A 23761-nucleotide genomic window follows, 5' to 3' on the forward strand; every position below is an offset into this window, starting at 1 on the left:
CATCTCTGGTTTCGATTCATAAATGAGGATTTTTTGTTAAGAAATTAATTTTGTCAAATTATGATTTTTAATTATAATTCTTGATAAATATAAATTAATCAATAATCATAATCCCAACAATGAATTCAACCATATTTCTTTCAGTGTCTTTCAGCTTATTTTTGAATTGTGCCACTCTCCATGTTAGACAGACAAACATGCTGCTATTATAAATGTGGTCTAAAAAAACCTGTCCTACAATCCTCAAAATGAAAATTGTGTAGGAAGGGATGAAGGCATACAGCCATATTGCATGATGCTGGAAAACGCAGAGCAGTGTTTCTAACGGTTAATACTAATGGCTATGTTATCCTAAAAACTATAGCCCATCACCCAAGTTCTAAAGTCCTTTGGCTCCCTGTATTTCAGAAAAAATACTTTAAAATACTTCTGTTAGTTTATAAATCACTAAATGTCTTAGCACCAAAATACCATAAAGATTTATTGTCATTGAATCAGCTTTGCAGACCACTCAGGTCTTCTGGTTCAAGTCTACTCTGCATCCCCAGAATAAGAACCAAACATGGAGAAGCAGCATTCAGTTCTTATGCTCCACTAATCTGGAACAAATGTTCAGAAAACAAACAGAAAAAGTTCCTTTAAATCAAGGCTAAATCAAGGCCTGTTAATCATAATTATTTTCAATCTGTAGTCAACGTTTCTTTACTTCAATTTATTATGCCAATGTTTTCATCATGTAAAGCACTTTGAATTGTCTCGTTGCTAAAATGTGCTAAACAAATAAATTTCCCTTGCCTTATCCAGTAAATCACTTCATTCAGTCTTATTACAATAAATGACAAAAATCTTTCTCTGCCCATTGCTTTTAGATTTGTAGTCATAAAGGACAGATTTTAGGGGTATGCTGTAAATACCACTGCTGCTCCAGTAGACCACATACATGTTTACATTTGCATATATTGAAAAAAGTCTATAAAAATAAAACAAAGTCTTAAAATAAGACCCCAGAAGGTAAATTTATCTGCTAAACATTCATAAAACGCACGTCATCTCTCACAGTAATCAAAATTACAACAAATGACAAAACCAATCTATACTTTCTCAAAGACATTTTTATGTCATTCTATTGTTTTTAAAATATCATGGACATTTGAGTACAAAATATTCACCTCTGGCATCTTAACCACATCTAGTTTAAAAAACACATATCCAGATCAACTTGAATTTGAAGGTGTCTAAAGTCAAAAAAAGTTTTTAAATTGCCCTTTTTGATGTGTGCTATCAATAAGTCATTCAAAAACTAAAATACTGTATGGTGAAATGTTAGAATCAAGGAGTGTTGTTTCAGATCAAAGATACAGTATAATTTAAATATAAATCAATGTAAAAAAGAAACTCCAATAAAAATTAAGCATTTTTAGATTTTTTACCATTAAAAAACTGAAGATGAGAGAAAAGCCTAGAAAATTAAACTTTGTTTCATGCACCTTTTTTCTCCATAGTTATCTAGACCTGAAAAAGGTCAGAGAAAATTCCATACTTTTCCATGCCATAGCACCTTGTATAAACCACCACATAAATATGAAAGAGAAGACAGAAGGATAAAAAAAAAAACCCAGCTGTGCAGAAACAGTTTTAAACGGATTGTTAATATTAAACTTTTAGCTAAAGTAGTTAAATTTGGCCCATTGCTGCCCTCACTACCATGTCTAGAGTAATACCAATAGATGTCTCTTGTTTTACATTTTCCTGCATCACCGTGGTCTGTCAAACAAATTGGACAAAGGGAAAAAGTGCTGTTGGAATTATGATTATCGATTAATTAATATTTATCAATAATTATAATTAAAAATCATAATTTGAGAAAATTAATTTCGTAACCAAAATCCTCATTTATGAATCGAAGACCAGAGATGTCTTCTGGGGTTGTAACTGTGGCTCAACACCTTTGATAATTACAACCATTAAATACTCAGTAATAATTGATAACTATTACCAGAGATGTCACTGTTTAATCAACCGTTTCTACCGAAACATGAGGAACTTTTAACATTATTTTGACTGACAAATCACTCTTGCACAAAATAAACACAAACACCTTCCCTTTATCTATGTGAATATTTATTAAATCACAGCCTGATACAATCTGCTCTTCTGATTTAATAATCTTCACCTACTCAAACATGCAAAGTTCTACACAAAAAGGCTGTAAAATATCTAACTAAACAAAATAAAGCAAAACAGCAGTGCTTTGCAGCAGAAGCTTTGGGAGCGCAGCCCGCCAGAAAGTGTAACTCAGTGAGATGCACAGTCATAAAACATCCCCCAACTCTGGGTGGGGGTGAGCACACAAAGAGTTATAAAACTTTTGGCAGCAAGCTAGTAAGCAGTAAAGTTGAAGACAAAGAAAATAGTTGATTTTCACCATGAGGTAATTATAGCAGTCCAGTTTCACAGCTCACCTGCGCACAGGTGTTTGCACGGTAAAGACACACTTGCGAGACACGGCGGTCTCCGAACGTACCAGCAAGTCTCAAAACAATGGCATGCATATACAATTCCAAACACATTAGACTCTAAATGGCAAATCTAATCGCACTAAAATTTCCTCTACCCTGCCCAGACTTTTTCTAAGAGAGAAATAAAATTAAAGGATGGGTTTTACTTTGTTGAAGTCTTTCTTCTGAGCAGAGGGAGAGAGGAGGAAGGGGAAAGTTGGAAGTTAACGTGCGTCCACAGTTAACTTCGGGAAGAGCGGTCAATCTTCATCCTTTGGCCTCCTTGGCGGAAAGGAAAAATATGATCTGACTGTCAGCAGTCGACTTGACAAAACAAGGTGGCGTTCCGTCTCCTTGAAACTCCGTGGTTTTTTCTTTTTGAGCCAGGAGCTCAGTGAACCTCGGATCGATGAAAGATGGTGAAAAAAACCTAAGAGAGGACTCTCTGAAGTTGAGAAGTTCCTCTCTACTGAATGAGACCACAGGATTGTGGCCCGACACCACAGAACTGTGGCTCGAAAAACATAAAAACACACAAAATACAAAAACAAAGAGAGAGCGAAGCTCCGAGGCTGACAACATATATGATTTATTTGGATTTCTTTATATTTTCATATAAGTCCAGCTAAAGGCTCACAATGAGGGCTGCTTTTGTCACTACTGTTGAAGTACCCCTTTAAAGAGGCCTTCTGCGCGTTCACTTATTCACCGTAACCTGGAGGAATTCATAACACATTAGAATAAATCACACGGAGACAGCTATATGTCATTCAAAGTACCTGGACCAGGGGAAGCTCTCATGTGATCAGGACACACACCGAGACGATTTCGGAGCTTCTCACTGGGCACATTGCTTTTATTAAAACACACATTAAAATGGGCAGCGCCCTGTTTACAGTTTTTTCTCACATGTAGTCACGTACACACTTTTCCGGCTTTACCATATTTAGACAGTCATTGTCCACCAGCTGCACCCCGTATCTACTGATATAAGCAGGGAGTAAGTCAGTCTCTACTTTTCACACAATCCTTCAGTTCTCAGTATTTTTCTGCTTCATCACACTCAAGGCCAAGTTTGTGCAATAACAATTCTGCAGGCCACAATGTCTTATACTAACACAGGTTATACATTTTATTTTCCACACTGGTTATGAACATAGTAATAATAATGATGCACACACATAATATATCTCCACACTACTTACCTGTAACTGTAGCTCAGGTTAATTTGCCTATGCTCTACCAATTCTGCAGATGATACACTTTTGCTTTAACTCCTTCCTGGTACATGCTTAGTGAATCAGTTTTTTTGTTAACTTCTAGGCCTACATTGCTGCTGCTGGAAGTTCCACTTGTTGGGACCCAGCCATCGGTTACAACATTAAAGGCCAGTTTGATCTTTTCTGGAACTTTCAAATAAATTGCATTAACCTACTTCCAGCACAGCCAGGAACAAGAGGGGTAACTGCAGACTTACCGTGACGTCACTGTTTGAATAAAAGCTCTGGGTTCCAACAAACACACCTCTTCCACCCAGGTCTCCAGTGGAGCTGGAAGGAGAGACAACGCGCATATGTCTCCTTGGTGGCAAGCAGATATAAGTCTTCAAACTGGATCCAAAAGTAACTACAATCACATGCAACAAAGTTAAGTAATGATTTGTTATGTGATTATCCGGCATTCATTCATATAAAGAGTTAAATAAGACAAGCGTGACCTGACGTTTCTTCTGAGGCCTTCAGAAGCACCCCTAATCGAAGCGGATTTCCCCCACAGCCTGGAAAAGAAGGCGAGGACCGCATCGCACGCCTTCCTGCATGTACCTCCAGGTAGCGAGAGCTACCATGCTGCGTCACGGCCACTCAAGGAGCTCAATGTGCCTTTGTCGTACGGTTCAACCGTGCCAGCTAAAAGCCCATCCCCACAGCTAAGGAGGTTAGCTGCAAGTTAACACTTTGTTTACCCAGATGTGGATGTTTTCCTCAACGCCCAGGGCAATTTCTCCTCAGCATGGTTCACGTAAGAGGTAGTGTTCGGGAAGTGTAGATTAGTTTAGAGTTAAATAATCCAAATAATGTACGTTTAATGATGCTCGTTATTGTTTGTGTTGAGAAACTCAGCTACAGTAAGTGCTAGCAGACTAGCACTCAGCTAAATTAAGACAAACTTTATTTAAAGGGTACTTTTAAAAAAAAACCACAGACAATAGCCCATAATGCGCCATCCACGCTTATGCATTTCAACACTTTATTAGTGGTATTTTAAAGGCATGTGTTTGATTTTGATGACAAACTATATGTTTTTTTTCTTAGCTCCAACCGCTAACGGCTAAGTGCTTGCCCACTTTGAGTCAGCTGAAGATCATTTACCCAGAAAGGTTGTTAGTTTCCAATCTAAGAAATAATATTTCCCTAAATATAATTTTACTAACTAAACACCACTAAAGATCATTTATCCAGAAAGGCTGCTGGTCCTCATTCAAACTAATATTTTCTCAAATATTATTTGTACTAGACAAAGCCAGCTAATTGAACACCATTAAGACCGATTTGTCCAGAAAGGGTTGGTTCTTATTCAAAATAATATTTCCTTAAAATTATTTTAATATTTCCTTAATAATATTTGGTTAAATATTATTTTAATAAATAAAGACAGCTAATTAAACACCATTGATATTTAGCCATCCAGAAGGTGAGTTTTATTCAGCAAATCGTTCTCTAAAATGTTATTTTATTAAAATAATGTTTTAGCTGATCTTGCATTGTGAATGGTTGTTTAAAGGTATACCAATTATTGCCTAAGTTGGTTCCAAGACTAGATTAAGTTCATTTCCAGATTCTTCAAAATAATCCTTGGTTCTCAAACATAATAACATTACATGGTAATGTTGCATCACTCTTTCAGTCATGGTTTTCAACCATCTTTGATCAACTTGCTTATATTGTACATAGCCCAATAGTCTTCCTTATTCTTTAATGCTGCTTTGTAGTTTAGTTGGATTGTTTTAGCATAGTAAAAATTTTGTTGATTGAAATATGTTTGACTTTGAGTTGATTTCAATTCAAATTCAATTAATTTCAAACATACTTTATTAATCCCAAAGGGAAATTAAATGTTGCTGTAGCTCATCATGAAGGTTTCTTCAAAGAGCCATTGTAGATGCTGATGGCTGTGGGCAGGAAGGATCTCCTGTAGCGGTTTCTCTTACAGCACATCTGAAGAAGCCTCTGATTGAAGACACTCTGTTGTTGTGGGACAGTCTCATAAAGAGGATGCTCAGGGTTCTCCATAATGTTCTTCATTTTATGAAGACTCCTTTGTACAATGATCTCCAGAGGTTCCAGAGGAGTCCCCAGAACAGAGCCAACCTTCTTTATCAGCTTGTTGAGCTTTTTTAAGTCCCTGGCTCTGATGCTTCTTCCCCAGCAGATGATGACAGAAAAGATCACACTGTCCACAACACACGTATAGAAAATATACAGCATCTTGCTGCAAACTCTGAAGGACCTAAGCTTCCTCAAGAAGTACAGACTGCTCTGTCCCTTCTTGAAGATGGCGTAGAAGCCTAAATTCAGTTTTAGTTTATTTAGACCTTTATATAGGATAGAGGAAGTTTATATTTCTGACAATAACTCAAGTTTATTATAATAAAATGACTATTTACTGGTTAAGTACTGTCATGCGTAAGGATTTGTAATATTACACATTATACTAAGGCCCTCTAGTAAATTTGCATATGTAATTGCTTATTAGACAGTTAAGGAGATTTGGGGTGTGGCTATTTAGTTGTGAGTCAGATAGCTGGAGAGAAGCCACACAGTTTTTTGACCTCATTCATATTATTTTCTTTACTCTTTATTGTGTGTCGATAAGTCATGTCTTTATCGTCTTTATGTTTGGAGTAAAACAGTTAGACTTTATCAAGAGGATGCAGTCTTTTTTTTCTGTTTTGGTCAAGATGTGGATAAAAGAGGAAATATGGAGAGTGTCAAGCTTATGGCTTCGTTAATTAGGAAATTACAGATGGCTTCACAGTTGCATATCCGCTCCAGTCTGCTGTCCATGTGAACACCGAGGTGTTTATACTCCTCCACCACCTCCACTTCTTCTCCCATGATGGAAATAGTTTTTGATTTATTCCAGTTTCTCTTAAAATCTACAATCATCTCCTTTATTTTAGTCACGTTCAAGATGAGGTGAAGTCTGAGGTGTACAGAGTGAAGAGGAATGGTGAGAGTACAGTCCCCTGTGGTGCTCCTGTGCTGCTGACTACCTGGACTACCTGACTACACACAACCATTCAATCTCACAAATTGTGGTCTGTTTGTCAGGTAGTCTTTGATTCAGGAGATTGTTGAGGCCTCCACCTGAGTCTTCTGGAGTTTCTGACAAAGCAAATCAGGTGGAACTGTGTTAAATGCAATGGATAACTCAAAGAACATGGTCCTCACAGTGCTGCTGGCTTTGTCCAGATGACAGTAGGTTTGTTGAAGCAGGTGTATGATGGCATCTTCAACTCCAACTCCACAACAATAAGCAAACTGAAGGGAGTCCTGATAGTTTATTGCTTGCTTACTCAGGTGGGCCAACAGGAGTCTCTCTAGGACCTTCATGATATGGGATGTCTGGGCAACAGGTCTATAGTCAATGAGGACTGATGGGTGAGTTTGTTTTGGTACTGGAACAAGACAGGAGGTCTTCCACAACACTGGAACCTTCTTCTGGGCCAGGCTAAGATTGAAGAGGTGCTGCAGAATCCCACAGAGTGATAAAACATTTGAGGTGTGACAGAAAAGCTGTGGGTGAAAGGATGGTGGGATGTCTGTTTGGCTGTGAGCAGGAGAGGAAGATGCTGAGCTTGTTTCTGAACTGAACCTATTGAAGAATGTGTTCAGTTCATTGGCTCAATCCAGACCTCCATCGGTCTGATCATTCTTCTGCTTGAAGCCTGTTATCTTCTTCATCCCTGACCACACATCTCTGATATTGTTTTGCTGGATAGTGTTATCCACACAGACGTTTATATAGTCGGTTACACACTCAGTCATGGCATTGATGTCCTCTCCATGTTCCAAAAAGGAATCAATCAGAATGAAAAGTGTTAGGTATTAATTAGTCAACTCAGAGGCAAGAACGATACATAGTCAGTTTTACTTGCTGCAAGGGTAGGTCACACTCTGCAAACTACAAAAGTGTTCGCACCCCTCTCTCTTTATTTATACATGCTGGTTCACACACAGTTCAACAAACATTCAGGGTGTGTGTGTGTGTGGGGGGGGGGGGGTCAGAAAGGTTAGGGTTCATGTGTCTTGATTTTAAACAGAGAGAGGGAGTGATGACTCGGTACCAGTCCCTAGATGTTGCTGATAAAAGCATAACTCATTCCTCTCCCCATCTCCCTTTCTGTGACATGTAAGGAGGGAAAGACACTTAGAGCAGACATGAGTGATAAACAATACAAAAGTTTTCAAACCCTAACAAAAAGTAACAGAGCCACTACAACCTGCTGCAACCTTGAGTGGCGCAATTCTAGAATAATCTTATTGAGAATCTTATTGAGTTGACAATTTGACATGTGCAGTTCAACAGACGTTGCAGCTCTGATGCCACCTGGGATTATAAAACCCGCAAAAAAAAACTTTCAATGCTATTTCCAGCGTGTCTCATGGGACGACGCATCGGAGGCGCATATTAGGAGAGACAAAAGCTCGCAGCCGAACTATTGTTTTCTCCACACGGCCATTCCTGGAAGAGCTTATAAACTGGAAATGCAATAAGGTCAGAAGATTCATAGACCGATTGAAGACCACACTGACACCCGGCGCAGTTGAAAACCCACAGAGGTTTTATTTCCAAGGAGATAAGTTTTCCTCCTTGTTGATTCAGTCGAATAAACATTTCTTCATATTTTTCCCTCTTGGACGGATGAAAGGTTTTTTGTTTTTTTTATTGATCACAGACGCGTGATCCCCCACTCCTTTTCTTCAGACCTGACCCATCCTCAACCGGTGCACAGAAGAAATCAATGTCAAATAAATTTCGTTCTTTTTTTTTATATTAAATTGGATATGTCCATTTAGACGTCTGGGCAGGATGAGGCATAGTTAAGGAGATTTAGAATCACCAGTAGTTAATCCAAGGTATTAACTTGTTGCATGCAATACTGATTGAAGTGTTTTATGCTGAGCTGTTTTGATTTGCTGTGCAAGTGTGCTGAATGGTCATGGTCATGTTTTTGTCCGGCTGATCCCAAATCAGCCAGGAGTTAGAAGATGGACTTTCAACGTTTTCAATTCAAAGCAGCTGCGGTCTCTGCCTGACTACTCCTTTGTTCCAGTTTTATTACTGGAGTTTTCCACTGAGTTCCCACCTCAGTTTTATGACCCTTCGTTCGAGATTTGGGACAATCAGCTGGTAGTGCCTAAGGGCGCAGCTCACCGTCTACCAGCTGATAGCCGCCATCGAGACGCATCAGCCAACCAGGAGGGCTTCTCTTTCCAAGTTAACCCAAATTGCACATTTTGTCCATAAAACTGTTGGTTTGATCTTCATAGACACTCAATGCGCATATATTTTTATTTTATTATTATTGTTAGGTAGTCATTTTTTAATCCCCTTTGTGTAGAATAGTGCTTGTTAGGTGAAGGTTTTTGGACCAAAATGGTAGTATATCAAAATTATAAGGCTTCAATAAATCTTCACATATATAATTAAGAGAAGCGTTTGTGTTTATTTCGTGCAGGAGTGATTTATCTATCAAAATAAGGTTGAAGTTCCCCCGCCTTCGGGGAAGCAGTTGAATAAACACTGACATTATCAATTATTAATGATAAATGACTAATTGTAATTATTGAGAGCTTTGAGCCCGTAATCACAACACCAGAGGACATCTCTGATTTCTATTTGTAAGTAATGATTTTTGGTTAAGAAATTATTTTCCTGAATTATGATTTTTAATTATAATGTTTGATAAATATTAATTAATCAATAACCATAATCCTTAAATTTGTTAATAAATTCTAGTATTTTAAGAAATTGTGGTAATTCATTCTGTGTCTACAGAGTTTTGCTGTTCAATATTGCCAGAGCTTGGCTCATCCCTTTGAATTTTGTCCTAACACCACCGCCTTATTGGGTGGGTATTCACAGGACAACCCTTAACAGACTGAATTATTATTTAATAAAATATTGACATTTTAAACAATCATTTTTGTGAGAAGTCATTTTTGTTTCCCTTTTATGTTTCTCCTTATGGTTACTGCTCACCATTAATATTGCAACTAATGTTTCACTGTTCTACTGTTTAACGTCTTTACAGTAGTTTTAGCCCAAATTACTGCATCCTCCTAATAGGCTGAAGATTTTCTTTCTGGGATTAACTCTCTTGAATTGTTGTACTGTTAACTTCAGTCTCTGCTGCCACCTGCTCACACACAGACAGTCATGCTCTATGTAAAGTGCATGTCAGAGCATGTGCTATACTTGCCTGCTCTCAAGGAGTCTTATGCTCTGCTGTTGTTGGCTTTTTAGTCAGTGAATCAGGCAGACCGACATTGCTGGAAAGAACGGCCGTGCTAGACTTCTCCATGATGGACAGATTGCCAGTCCTTGGATACAGGTATAGTTAAAGGGAAAATGGATACAACCTTTTTTTAACACTGTAAACAAGGATCAGGTCCTTGCAATATTTAAACAGAAATTGTTTTGCTTATCCAGCTGTCATCCAGCATTTTTCTACTTGACTGTTGAAGATAGATATAGTAGCACTCTGTATGCCTAGGTTTATACACCTGTGGCCAGGGAAGTGATTGGAACAAGATCATTTAAGGACTTGGATGGGCTTTTTAGTATTTTTGGCATGTATCTTTTTATTTTATTATTTTTGTACTAGAAAGTAAAACAACAATTTAAAAATCTGCTAATTGTCAGCTTTCCATATTTTATGGCAGATATTGTAGTAGATAAAATGCCCAAAGTAAACTGGTTCTGATTCAAAGCAAGATTATAGAATTAGGTCCCAGACAATAATGGGGCTGTGCAGGAGACGGTTTGAAAGGCAGAGTGACAGAACTACAATGAATTTAAGGAAAGGGGACTGCATGAACTGATTACCTGGAAGGACCCTCTCAAATAGGTCATTCGACGAGCAAAGAAGTTGAAATTAGGAAGTAAGTGATTTTGACAGTGTAGGAAAGTGGAAGTGACAAAGAGGCTACAGCGGAAGGAATAATCCATACCCCCCCACCAAAAAAAAATTTTTTACAAACATATGCTATTTACTGAACACATTGCAATGTTTAGTATTAGATTGTGGATGTACGATTAAAGCAAGAAAGTTAACAATGCTAACAGTTTGCACAATGTAACATTTTTATACAGCTGATATGTTGTTTGGAAAATTTGGTTTATAATCCTCAAGCTTGTGTTTCACTTTAGCCCACCTGAAACATCAAAAAAGCAATAAGTCTTGCTTTTTTAAATTAGACTCTACAACGTTTTTTCTACTAATGGGCCATCACAGTGCAACAACTATTTGTTGTCAGTGTGGGTGTTTATATTTTTGAAGATTATTTTACTCACATCTCTCATAATACATATATTTATAAACACGATATTTTTGAAATATTGTTTTACTCATTTACAATACATTGTTTTTTATATTTAGCAGGGACATTACTTTTGTATATTCTCTTATGGTTCTATTTATTGTGCACTTATATCTATATGTTTTTGTTGGCTATAGAGCTTTGCTATACATCTTTATCGCTGCGACTCAAACTCGGAGCAAATTAAAGATTGATCATTTCAGTTTACTTAAATCCATCCATCCATCCATCCACCTTCTGGATGCGATTTCTAAACGAATGTTCCTCTTGACTTGGCATGGCTCATAGAGCATTGAAATATGAGATTGTCCGTTGATTTATTAATTTGACCTTTATTTAAACCGGGGATTTCCCTTTGAGAATAGATAAAGATAGGCAGCATCACAATCACTTATTTTTTTCTTTAATTAAAAAAAGAAATAAAAAAGATTGAGATTATGACACTGATATTGATTTATTTATGTAACTCAGTTCACTAAGTGAAAAGCAATATAGAAATTTATAACACACAGACTGATGTTTTCAAGCATTTATTTCTGGTAATTTTAAGGATTTCCCGCTTACAGCTCATGAAAACATGACATTTATACAAGAATAGAATACATAAGACCAAAACAAATAATTTGAATGCAGAAATGTGGGCTTAATCAAAAGTATGTTTAATACCTGCTTAAAAGTTGTATTTTTCCTTAACGTACTATTAATCGTAGAAATGAACCTCATGAGAAAACAAAATTTCAAATTATTGAGATTTACCTGTACATGGCAAAAGGGCAACTCCCAGGACTTTCTCTGAAATACCTAAGATTCTTCTTACCCAGGTAAAAGAAATACATTGTAATTTGTGTGCCTTCTGTTTCCACTGCTCTGTAAGGCCACAGAAAATGTATTTAAATCACTCAGAAATGTATGGGGAAGTGAAGAAAACGGCACTACACCTCCAATCCAGTAGGGAGCTGTGATAAGAAATTAGAGGCCAAACAAGCAAAGCCCAACTGAGAAATCCCTATACTGCATTTGTTCACAAAACATAATGGAAAACGCTTTTTTGCTTGTGGTGTAGTGTTACATTGTCCCAGATGTCATCATCCATCCACTTGTCGTAGATCCTCTTCCTGTCGTGAATTCTCTATCACAAAAAGGATGCTTAAATATGAATCTTGCACAAAGTTGAAAACGACAACAGCATGCAGGTTTTTAAACATAGCGAGTCAGAGGAAGTCAGAATACTGCAGAAAAGGGTCCATCAATCATCGCTGCTCAGCACATAACCCGCTCCTCACAAGACAAGACAAGTTTATTCTAGAGCACATTTCTGGAAAAAGACAATTCAAAGTGCTTTACATGATGACAAAAGTACATTGCAGTGACAAAAAACATAAGAAAATGACATTGCAATGGCATGATAAAGGAGAGTTGAAAAAAATAAAGTTGGACTACAGACTGAAATTAATGAATGCACCCGATGCTTTTAGGCCCATATTTTCCTAACATAAAATCAAACATTTCTCCCTGGGCAGGAAGCGACACTCTAGAACTGTTCTGACCCCTTATGTGTCTTGATAATGGGGGAATATTTTTTTTTTAAGTTTTCAACATACCCAGCGTAATCTGAGTAAGTCCTACCTGCAGACCAGGGCAATTAAAATAAGCCGAATAAAAGTCTGTCAATACAGGTGGATGGCTTTCAAAATCCCTGGCTGAAGGTCCCTTCAAAGGAATAGAGGCTAATTGTGACAGCAGCTTTATACACAGGTAGCTACATAATATACAATGTTGATGTGATGTGAGCATCACATACTGGAGTAAAGAAAAACTTACAACATCTAATCTGACAAAAGAAGTTGGTTAAAAAAGTGGCACATTTTCCTCCTCTCCATTTAGCATTTGTGGTCCATGATACATGAATAGAAAAAATATGAAAATGATATTCTTGGCCAGATGACAGCCATTTTTCATTTCTAGCCCTAAACAAGTCCTCCAACATGTGTGTGTGCTATCTCCCCATCTAATCCCCTTTTTCCATCCCCCTGTTCTTTCCTCCTGCAAAAATTAATCACCTGTCTTCCTGTGTGTGTGTGTGTGTGTGTGTGTGTGTGTGTGTGTGTGTGTGTCTGTTTGCATGGCCAACAGGAAGCCCACAGAGGTTTTTAGCAGCTGATTTATTGCCAGGTTAATTTATAACAGCGTCCGATGATGATGAGTGGCTGCAGGAAAAAGTGTTTGTCATTGTTTTTGTTCAAGGGTGAGAGAGAAAGTAAACAGAGTTACTCTTTGATGTAAAGTAACAGTGTAATGTTTTTAATAAAATGTAATGAATAAGAAATGAAGGAAACCAGTAAAGCAGTCTGAGTGTCGTTTACTTCATGGTGTAGTTATGTTATTATTTAGCAGTTTTTTAAAGTTTTGTCTGAAGAAGTCAAAGAAAAAACAAGATAACAGTGAGGACTGCAATGAAAAGTTTACTTTTTTAGCAGCTTTAGGTTTTATTTATTTATTTTATAGCCAAATGCTAAAGAATGACAAAGATTTACCTTCAATAAAATCAGAGAAACATTATTTTATAACCAAGTTAATATACTAGAGTCTGTAATAGTTTTTTTCCTGCATTGCAGACATTTTTATTAAATCAGATTTTGGATATCATCTTCATAATTAAAATTATTCCATTGATTTTCCATTGCTGTGTGTCCAGGCTACAGGCTCTCCGGAAAGAAAAGTCAAGGGATGCTGCACGGTCACGGCGGGGGAAAGAGAACTTTGAGTTCTATGAATTAGCCAAGATGCTGCCGCTGCCTGGTGCCATCACCAGCCAACTGGACAAGGCTTCCATCATCCGGCTCACAATCAGCTACCTGAAGATGAGGGACTTTGCCAACCAGGGGGACCCGCCATGGAACCTGCGAATTGAGGGACCCCCACCCAACACCTCAGTGAAAGGTAGGGTTGACACTTTAAGTAATGGCTATTAATCTCTTTCTTTTAAATATAATTATATATTTTAAATAAAATAGTAAATGGACTGAACTTATACAGTGCCTTTCCAGTCATACTGACCACTCAAAGTGCTTTATGCTAGAGCCACACTAAAAAAATTGCACTCATAAACATGCACACATTCATACACTGATACGCAGATCAGTAGGCAACTTGAGGTTAAGTACCTTGCCCAGCGGCACATTGACATGTAGCAGGAGGAAGCTAGAATCCTATCCACAACTTTCTGATTGTAAGACGACTACTCGTCTCAGTAGAAAATAAATATGTCACAATCCCAATTTTCCTAAAGGGAAAATGGGGTGTTCTATTTTTATTTATACTGTTGAACAACTACATTATAATGATTTTACAGAACATACATTTAGAGCCTGATCTTCAAAGATCCAATATAGCGGGTGCTAATTTGCGTGTACTATAAAAAACATTGCACATGCAATAAGTGGCAGTGTTGCGTGCATCTTTCAAAGATTGTGCGTGAAATGGATAACAGGTGCAACACAGCTGCAGACCGCCCTATTTAAATGAGGAAATTGTATGTGCTACTGGCTGGAACCAGAGGAAAAGCAAACAGATCCTCTGCTGTGTTGCTAGAAATATGCAGGGATTATTACGCTGCATCATCATAAATGATCCAGTTGTTGATTTTTTTTCCTTCTGTTCCGTTGGGCCCTTGCTTTTCTGTACTGTTACAGTTAGTTTACTTTTGTTGTGCTACTCACAGCAGGTTTGTCATCTGCCCTGATGAGATTATTTCTCTTACTTTGCTTGATGCAACAAATTGGCCAATCAATATTAACAATATAAATGACAAATGTCTGTTAATTAATTTGTCTCCCTTGATCTTTTAATTCTTTTCGGAGACTCACCGGGTTCTGTTGTTTTTTAGTAATGTTTAAAGAGTTCGGAGTTTATCATAAACTGCCACAATGTTTAAGCCTTGACGTAATATTAGCAACATAAAAATAGATTGTTGTAGGAGTTGGAAATCTGTATGTTACAGCTTTGCTGATTTTAAAACATGGCGTCACATAACTGTCCTGCAAATACGTTAATTCGAACATTTATGTAACTAAAAAAAAATAATTTTTCAAATTCTCACAAAATTTGTTTTGTTTGTTTTGCCAATATTTTAATGATATATAACGTGTTTGATTGTTTAAATTGTTTTTTGGTGACAAAATATGTTTTTTTACTGCATAAACAAAAGCCTCCCATGGTATATGTTCACATTTAAACAAGGTAATCAAACTGATCCAGCTCCAACTGCCCTGCAATGACATAACGTTACTGTCAATAATGTAATGTGTTTTGTTTAATGACAAAGTTAAAGCATACACTGTTTTTGTCACCACATGGAAAAGCTGCCTCAAAATGGTGATTTTTCACCTACTAAGAAATAATTTTAGCACCCAATTTGCAAATCACATATTTAATCTGCCTTATATTGTCTTTAGATCTTTCCTATTAATTATATTATCGACATCAAAGCACAGTGGGTCCTTTGCATGATGTGCAATTATAGGCTGTGAGTGCTTGATCAGTTATGTGCGCATTTTGCCGTGATCAGGTTTGTACGCATTGAGCAGATGATCACTGACAGCGATGTTACCCTGGAATGATGTTAAATGAAGTGCTGCAAGGAGTTTTACCATAAGAGAAATATCATGGCTTTTGTTTGTGATTGGCTCCAAATCAGAGCTTGGATAATCCGACATAGGACCCTCTCTTGTCATCTATTTTTATAATTTATAATTTATAAATATAATTTTATTTTTTTGACAACCCAAATCTGTTGGCACATTTACAGAAGATTCTCTCTCCATCTGTCATTCTACCTATGCCTCCTTCTTGCCAAAGTGACACCGGACATTTTTGGCGTCCCAGTTAGTACCTGCATTTCAAACGTACTAAATCCACACGCAATGATTTCGCCTGCAAACCCTTTCAGGCTTGGAAAATCGCATTGCGGGCGGTGAAGGATGACATTTGTATATTCTCCTCCCATGAATTTGCGAGTTTGGGTCATTATCATATGTTTCGCATATTTATGAAGGCAGACACGCTAAAATGTTTGCATCCGCAGTTCTGCTAATTTTGCATATGCAATCCGATTGCCACCTTGTTTGCAGATCAGCTTTGCTGACGCAAAGAGGTTTGTGTGCGGTTTTGTACACGCAAAGCTTTTTGAAGATCAGGCCCATTGAGTATAGCCAGAAAAGGTTTGACAAATTTTTACGACCCCAGGTCTAGGGAATCAGGGGGTGGTAACATAAAAATGAGTCCAGAGGTAAAAGGAGAACATTTAAGGGGATTTATTACAAGAAGCAGGGTTCCAACATACAATATGGCTGACAGAAAATGACAAATCCTGCCCAATCTTCTCAAATAAAACACTCTAGATTGAACTAGAAAACAAACAAGCATATAACCAAACTGGTAAGCAGAGCAAGGTGGGTCAGCAGTACCAAAATAATGTGCAGCTGCCAAAACAGTCTCCAAACAAACCACACAAAGCAAAGCGGGGGTCAGCTGTACAAAACCTCCAGGATCCAGGAGTCTTTTGTAGGATGCAGATGGGTCTCATCATCCACTGATTGGCTTGGTGATTCAGCAGATCGAATCAGGTTCCTAAGCAGCCTCCAGGCATCCAATCTTTTGAGTGTGCTCCCACACCTGAATCTGCATAGAAGAAAAGACTGCAAGGCCAGAGGCCGTAACACAAATATTAATCAGCCTTTTTTTTTTTTTTTTTTTAAATATGGTAGATTTATATTTTTTTATCACCTTTTGTATTATTCTTACTCCTGTTAGATGTTTTCATACCATATTTTATTGGTGCACATGTCCCAGTAAATGTACCATCCACATTTCAGAAACATAGTTGACCACACTGTGAGATAATTCCTGCTCTTGTTTTTTTTTTTCTTTTATTAGAATTAAAACTTTATCCCAACTTAGGATGGCGCTTAGGGGATTTCCAGAAAGAATTAGAAATAATGGATTTTTTCTCTCTTTTTCTTTTAAATTTACGTCTTGTAGTCTGTTGTCACAAATCTACCTCAACCACCACACAGTTAAGGTGGCGCATGTATTCCGATAATGCCCTTAATGCATGTTTAACACATACCAAGGTCTAGTCAGAGTTGTGCCCAGTTATGCCTAACTTGGCTAATTTCATACTAAATACCCAGATGTTAATGTTGTCTCTAATATGTAAGAATTGACAATCTAAATATTTCTTGGTTTTAGGGCAAAAATCACACACACATACAGTACAGACTAAAAGTTTGGACACACCTTGTCATTCAAAGAGTTGTCTTTATTTTCATGACTATGAATATTGTAGCTTCACACTGAAGGCATCACCTTCAAGGTAGTCACCTGAAATGGTTTTCACTTCACAGGTGTGCCCTGTCAGGTTTAATAAGTAGGATTTCAATGCTTATAAATGGGGTTGGGACCATCAGTTGTGTTGTGCAGAAGGTGAATACAGTACACAGCTGATAGTCCTACTGACTGTTAGAATTTGTATTAAGGCAACAAGCAGAAGAGACTTGTTTGAGCTAAAGAACATAAGGAATGGACATTAGACCAGTGGAAATCTGTGCTTTGGTCTGATGAGTCCAAGTTTGAGGTCTTTGGTTCCAACCACAGTGTCTTTGTGCGGCGCAGAAGAGGTGAACGGATGGACTCTACATGCCTGGTTCCCATTGTGAAGCATGGAGGAGGAGGTGTGATGGTGTGGGGGTGCTTTGCTGGTGACACTGTTGGGGATTTATTCAAAATTGAAGGCATACTGAACCAGCATGGCTACCACAGCATCTTGCAGCACCATGCTATTCAATCCAGTTTGCGTTTAGTTGGACCATCATTTATTTTTCAGCAGAACAATGACCCCAAACACACCTCCAGGCTGTGTAAGGGCTATTTGACCAAGAAGGAGAGTGATTGGGTGATGCGCCAGATGACCAGGCCTCCACAGTCACCGGACCTGAACCCAATCGAGATGGTTTGGGGTGAGCTGGACCGCAGAGTGAAGGCAAAACGGCCAACAAGTGCTAAGCATCAAAGGGAATTCCTTCAAGACTGTTGGAAAACCATTTCAGGTGACTACCTCTTGAAGCTCATCATCAGAATGCCAAGAGTGTGCGGAGCAGTAATTAAAGCAAAAGGTGGCTACTTTGAAGAACCTAGAATATAAGACATACTTTCAGTTGTTTCACACTTTTTTGTACAGTATATAATTCCACATGTGTTAATTCATAGTTTTGATGCCTTCAGTGTGAAGCTACAATATTCATAGTCATGAAAATAAAGAAAATAAAGAAAACTCTTTGAATGAGAAGGTGTGTCCAAACTTTTGGTCTGTATATATATATATATATATAAGCATGAGGTAATCTGACTTCATATTTAACATATTTTATGTGTTTCAGTTTCTTAACATTCTTGCTCCAGATTGTCTAGGATACTAATCTAGCTTTAATTAAAGCCTGTTTTGTTTTTCCATAAGCCTTTGTTCCAGTAAGTTTCAACATACAAACAGACATGAAAATGTGACCCTGCAGTGACTGGTTGGTGCTTTAAACAACTATCAGACAACACCATAATACTGCACAATCACACACCAGCGAGTCTCTGCACTAAGTAATTTTCTGTGAAGAGAACAATACACTCTGATAAATTTCTGCCTGGAGTACTGGAATATGCACAGCTCTTGTGAATCTAAGTGGAATTTGCCTTTGAAATTGGCCCTGTGTGCAACACACGTAGAGCAGAAGAAGTGTATTTGCTTTTAAAAGGGCTTTTGGATTTCTAAGGATGACCCATGAATGAAAGCAAAGCAGCTGAAGTTTCTGGGGGAGTGTATGGGAATTTCAAATTAAAAAATGTACAAGAACAAAATTTAAGTCCACGGGTGATAAGATTAATGTTTGTGTTTGTGAAGCTGTAATGATGTGTGTATTATTTTTGTGTGTTTCCACACGTTTGTCTCATGGATGTACTCACACACACACTCCTTCTCTAGTACCAGATGGCATCATTGTTGTCAGCTCTTTGAAGAGGCACATGCATTTTAATGAACACAACAGATAGGCAAATACAATTTTTTTTTGTGTGTTTATGTGTGCCTACCAAATGATACAATTTGGACAGATGGTCTAGTTCATGAAGTTGCACTATTTGCGTAAATCTTTGCCTGTGTTTTGCACATGCTGCCCTCACCTTGACTCAGTTCACAAAGAAAAAAGCTTTATCTAGATTGAAACTTCACATCCAGCAAATTTGAGTAATCTGCATTTGTTTTTGAGTCAGTTCAAAGTTGTCCCTACTATAGTCACAAACACAACATGTATGGTCTGATGTCGATGTACTCATGACTTCAAAACTGTAGGATCTGACTGTACAAGGAAGGAATCCTATGTGCTATGGTATTGTCAGAACAATAAATTATATAATTGTTTCTAATGTACCGCTGCAGTTTGCAATGACAGTGGGGTGACTGATCCATTTAATTGACTCACTGGGCTAAAGGGAGAAAGTTAGGTGTAGATAAAAGTAAAAAATGTGTCCGATTTTTCCGTTGTTGTATGCAGTCTAAGCAAATGTGCCGTGCCCTCGTCATCGCCAGCATAGTTTTTTTGAGTAAGCAGATTTATTCAATCCAATCTCAAAGCCTCAAACCATGTTGGTATTTGAAAATCGTATTTTGTTCTGGCTGTAATTCATTTAAATATACTAACATTTAGCAGATCTTAACACCTTATACCTTATCTAAGTACGGGGTAACTGCATCAGGGCGGATAAACATTATTTTTTAAGCACCACAGTTCTAGAATCGGACCTTCCTTTGATGCAGCTTGAGGATTAAAGGAACACACAAACTCTGGTTGGCAAACCTTTAGCTCATGCAAATAGCTTTGTAAGCTTGCCTGAAATTCTTTTCATTAGGACATCCATGAAGTTGTGTTCTGATGTTCTGGTTTCTACTGTTTCCCCACTGTTGGTCTAAAGAAATCCAGTGAAATATTTCGGATAAAAATAAAAAAGTTGGGATATTTTTCTATCACTGTTTAGAGAGACAAATGTATACAGTAAAAATTGTACAAGTTGTGACTGTTTCTCTTGTTTGATTATTATGCTCTTCATAACTGCAACACTTGCATTATTGAAGGGATGAGGAGCTCTAATTGGGGGATTTTTATCACATATTTTATTGCATTAGTTTTCTACATTTCTATATATATTTATTTATGTATTTGTTTATTTTTTTTATGACATGGAAAGTGCTTGCTGTTGTTGGTTATATTATATTTTCCCTTGAGGATGAAGACACTGCCATCCATCCATCTATCCATCCATCCAATGATAAGTGGGTTTGCAAGCCTTTGCCAAACTGTAATGTTGTGGAAACCTGGATTCTACAGAATCACAACAGAGAACACTCAGAGAATAGGTTATTTTTAGCTTTTATGTGAGGATCAGAAATTAAATCAGATTTGGCAAAATCTATAAATTGTTTTTTCAGAAGTAATACACACAGTAGTAACTTTATCATATTAGAATATGGAGAAGTGCAACAAATATAAGTAAATTAGTGTTCATATACTTACATCAGAGCAATATTAAGATTATGTTCAGTCCTTGCCAAGGTTGAATAAAATGGCATTGATTTAGTTAAGCAGGATAAGCCACAAATTTGAAATACAACAGACACTAAGATTTTTCTTTCTTGAGCGGAATCTGCTTTGATTTGTTTCCATCTCCTGTAAGCAGCTGAATGCAGTCTGACAAAGAAGCTATCAGGATAAACTGACACAATTGCTCAACTGCAGAACACACCAGTTCACATATTTTAGCTAATTCATTTATAGACTGTTATATATATACTACCAAAAAAAAATGCAGGAACACTTTGAACATATCAGATCTCAACTGGGAAAACATCGTGCTGGATATCCATACTGATATGGAATGGTAATGTGTTAGGAACAAGAAGATGCCACATCATTTCAGAATCAGAAAAAAACTTTATTGCCAAGTAGTGTTTCATTTGATGAAAATTATTACCCCACAGAGGGCTTAATCCAAAGTCACAAGAAAGTTAAACTGAAAAGCCGATGCACCCATGGTTATTAAAAATTGCTGAAATGTCATTGCAGCTCAAAAACATGAATCAAAATGGCACTCAGTAGTTTGTATGCCCCCCCATGCTTGTATGCATGCCTGACAATGTCGGGGCATGCTCCCTAGAAGATGAGGGATGGTGTCCTGGGGTACCTCCACCCAGATCCTGACCAGGGCATCACTGAGGACAGTCTGAGGAACAACCTTGGCACTGGATGGACCTAAACAGGATGTCCCTGAGATGTTCTATTGGATTTAGGCCAGGAGGCCATGAAGGCCAGTCAATGGTATCCATTTACAGACAGAGACTAAGAGCTTCCAAACCCAAGGTTCACACTGTTAAGAAGTGGACTGAGGAATCAAAGCAGATGCTACAGGCCTGCTTTGAATGCACAGACTGGACTGTTTTTGAAACCTCAGCCACTGAGTTAAACCAACTAACTGATGTGGTGACATCATACATCAGTTTCTGTGAGGACATGTGTGTGCAGACCAAGATCTTCTGCACCTTTGGGAACAACAAGTCATGGTTTACTTCACACTTCAGGAATCTGCGCAAGGAAAAGGAAGAAGCTCACAGCAGTGGAGATTGGACGCGGTACAGGCAGGCCAGGAACAAACTAACAAAAGAAATCAAAGCAGCTAAGAGAAGCTATAGTGAGAAGCTTAAGAACATCCTGTCTACTGGTGACACTTCAGATGTATGGACTGGTCTGAGAAACCTGACTGCCTACAAGAGCCCCTCCACCCATCCTGAACAGAGTCGTCTCCTGGCCAACCGTCTGAATGGCTTCTACTGCAGACATGACAAGAAGCCATTAACACCTCAAATCATCCCCTCTACATCCCATTCAGGAACAAATTCCTCCCATAAAGCTACCAACCCCCACCATCAGATCCTCTGCCTGCACTAAAGATCTCCGAGGAAGATGTAAACAGGCTCTTTCAGCACATGAAAACAAAGAAAGCTGGAGGACCTGATAACGTCTCCCCATCATGCCTGAAAGCTTGCGCACATCAACTCGCTCTGATTTTCACAAGGATTTTCAACAAGTCACTGGAGAAATGTGAGGTCCCCTCCTGCCTCAAACGATCCACCATCATCCCGGTTCCCAAGAAACCCACCATCGTAGGATTAAATGACTAAAGGCCTGTAGCCCTGACGTCTGTGATCATGAAGTCCTTTGAGCAGCTGGTGTTGAAGCAACTGAAAGACATCACAGGACCCCTGCTGGACCCCCTGCAATTTGCTTACCGAGCAAACAGGTCGACACCTCGACCGTCCAGGGACGTACGCCAGGATCCTGTTTGTAGACTTCAGCTCGGCCTTCAACACCATCATACCAGACATCCTCCACCAGAAGCTCACACAGCTCAACGTCCCAGCCTCCACCTGTCAGTGGATCAACAGCTTCCTGACAGACCGACAGCAGCAGGTGAGACTGGGGAGCATCTTCTCCCGATCCAGATCAATAAGTACTGGTGCCCCCCAGGGGTGTGTTCTATCCCCACTCCTCTTCTCTCTGTACACAAATGACTGCACCTCATCGGACTCGTCCGTGAAACTCCTTAAGTTTGCAGACGACACCACTGTCATTGGACTGATCCAGGACGGTGATGAGTCTGCATACAGACAGCAGGTGGATCGGCTGGTACACTGGTGCGGTCAGAACTACCTTGAACTGAACCCACTCAAGACTGTGGAAATGGTGGTGGACGTTCGGAGAACACCACCCCCATACATCCCCCTCACCATCCTCAACAACACTGTATCGGCCGTGGACCACTTCAGGTTCTTAGGAACCACCATCTCTGAGGACTTGAGATGGCCTTCACACATAGACACTGTTCGAAAGAAGGCCCAGCAGAGACTGTACTTCCTGAGGCAACTCTAGAAGTTCAACCTTCCACAGGAGCTGTTGGTCATTTTCTACACTGCCATCGTTCAGTCTGTCCTGTCTTCATCCATCTCAGTGTGGTTTGGCTCATCCACAAAACAGGACAGGTCCAGACTGCAACGAATAATCAGGACTGCAGAGAGAATAATCAGAGCTGACCTTCCCTCCATCCAAGACTTATACAGGTCTAGGGTCAAGAAAAGAGCTGCCAAAATCTCTGCCGACCCCACACACCCTGCACATAAACTGTTCAGAGTTTTACCTTCAGGCCGCCGCTACAGAGCACTGTTCACTAAAACCAGCCGCCACAGAGACAGTTTCTTCCCCCAGGCTGCTTCTCTGATGAACATTCAATAGAGTACAGAACAACAGCATACAGATGTTGCAAATGCACCTTTTTTTTTAGATATGTGTATATTGCACATTGTAAATGTGTATATTCTGTAAATTTGTATATTCTGTAATGCAAAAACAGAACAAAAGAGCAAAGTGTACCGGAGGCAAATTCCTTGTTTGCATGTACGAACTTGGCAATAAAGCTGATTCTGATTCTGATTCTGATTCCTTCCTCCTCAAGGAACTGCCTTCATACTCTTGCCAAAGTAGGCCAGGCATTTTTGCATCAGGAGGA

At 38.6% G+C, this 23761-nt stretch overlaps 1 protein-coding gene across 2 annotated transcripts in view; it reads left to right on the plus strand.

Annotated features, from left to right (window-relative positions):
- The window catches only part of LOC124855164 (neuronal PAS domain-containing protein 3), a 613876-nt gene that overhangs the window by 218060 nt on the left and 372055 nt on the right, over positions 1-23761 (plus strand). For both annotated transcript variants that reach the window (XM_047344770.1, XM_047344771.1), the window contains exon 3: positions 13800-14044. In XM_047344770.1, the coding sequence (XP_047200726.1) occupies positions 13800-14044 (245 nt within the window). The remainder of the gene's footprint in view (positions 1-13799; positions 14045-23761) is intronic.

The sequence above is a fragment of the Girardinichthys multiradiatus genome, chromosome 19, assembly GCF_021462225.1.
Source record: "Girardinichthys multiradiatus isolate DD_20200921_A chromosome 19, DD_fGirMul_XY1, whole genome shotgun sequence".
Taxonomy (NCBI): domain Eukaryota; kingdom Metazoa; phylum Chordata; class Actinopteri; order Cyprinodontiformes; family Goodeidae; genus Girardinichthys; species Girardinichthys multiradiatus.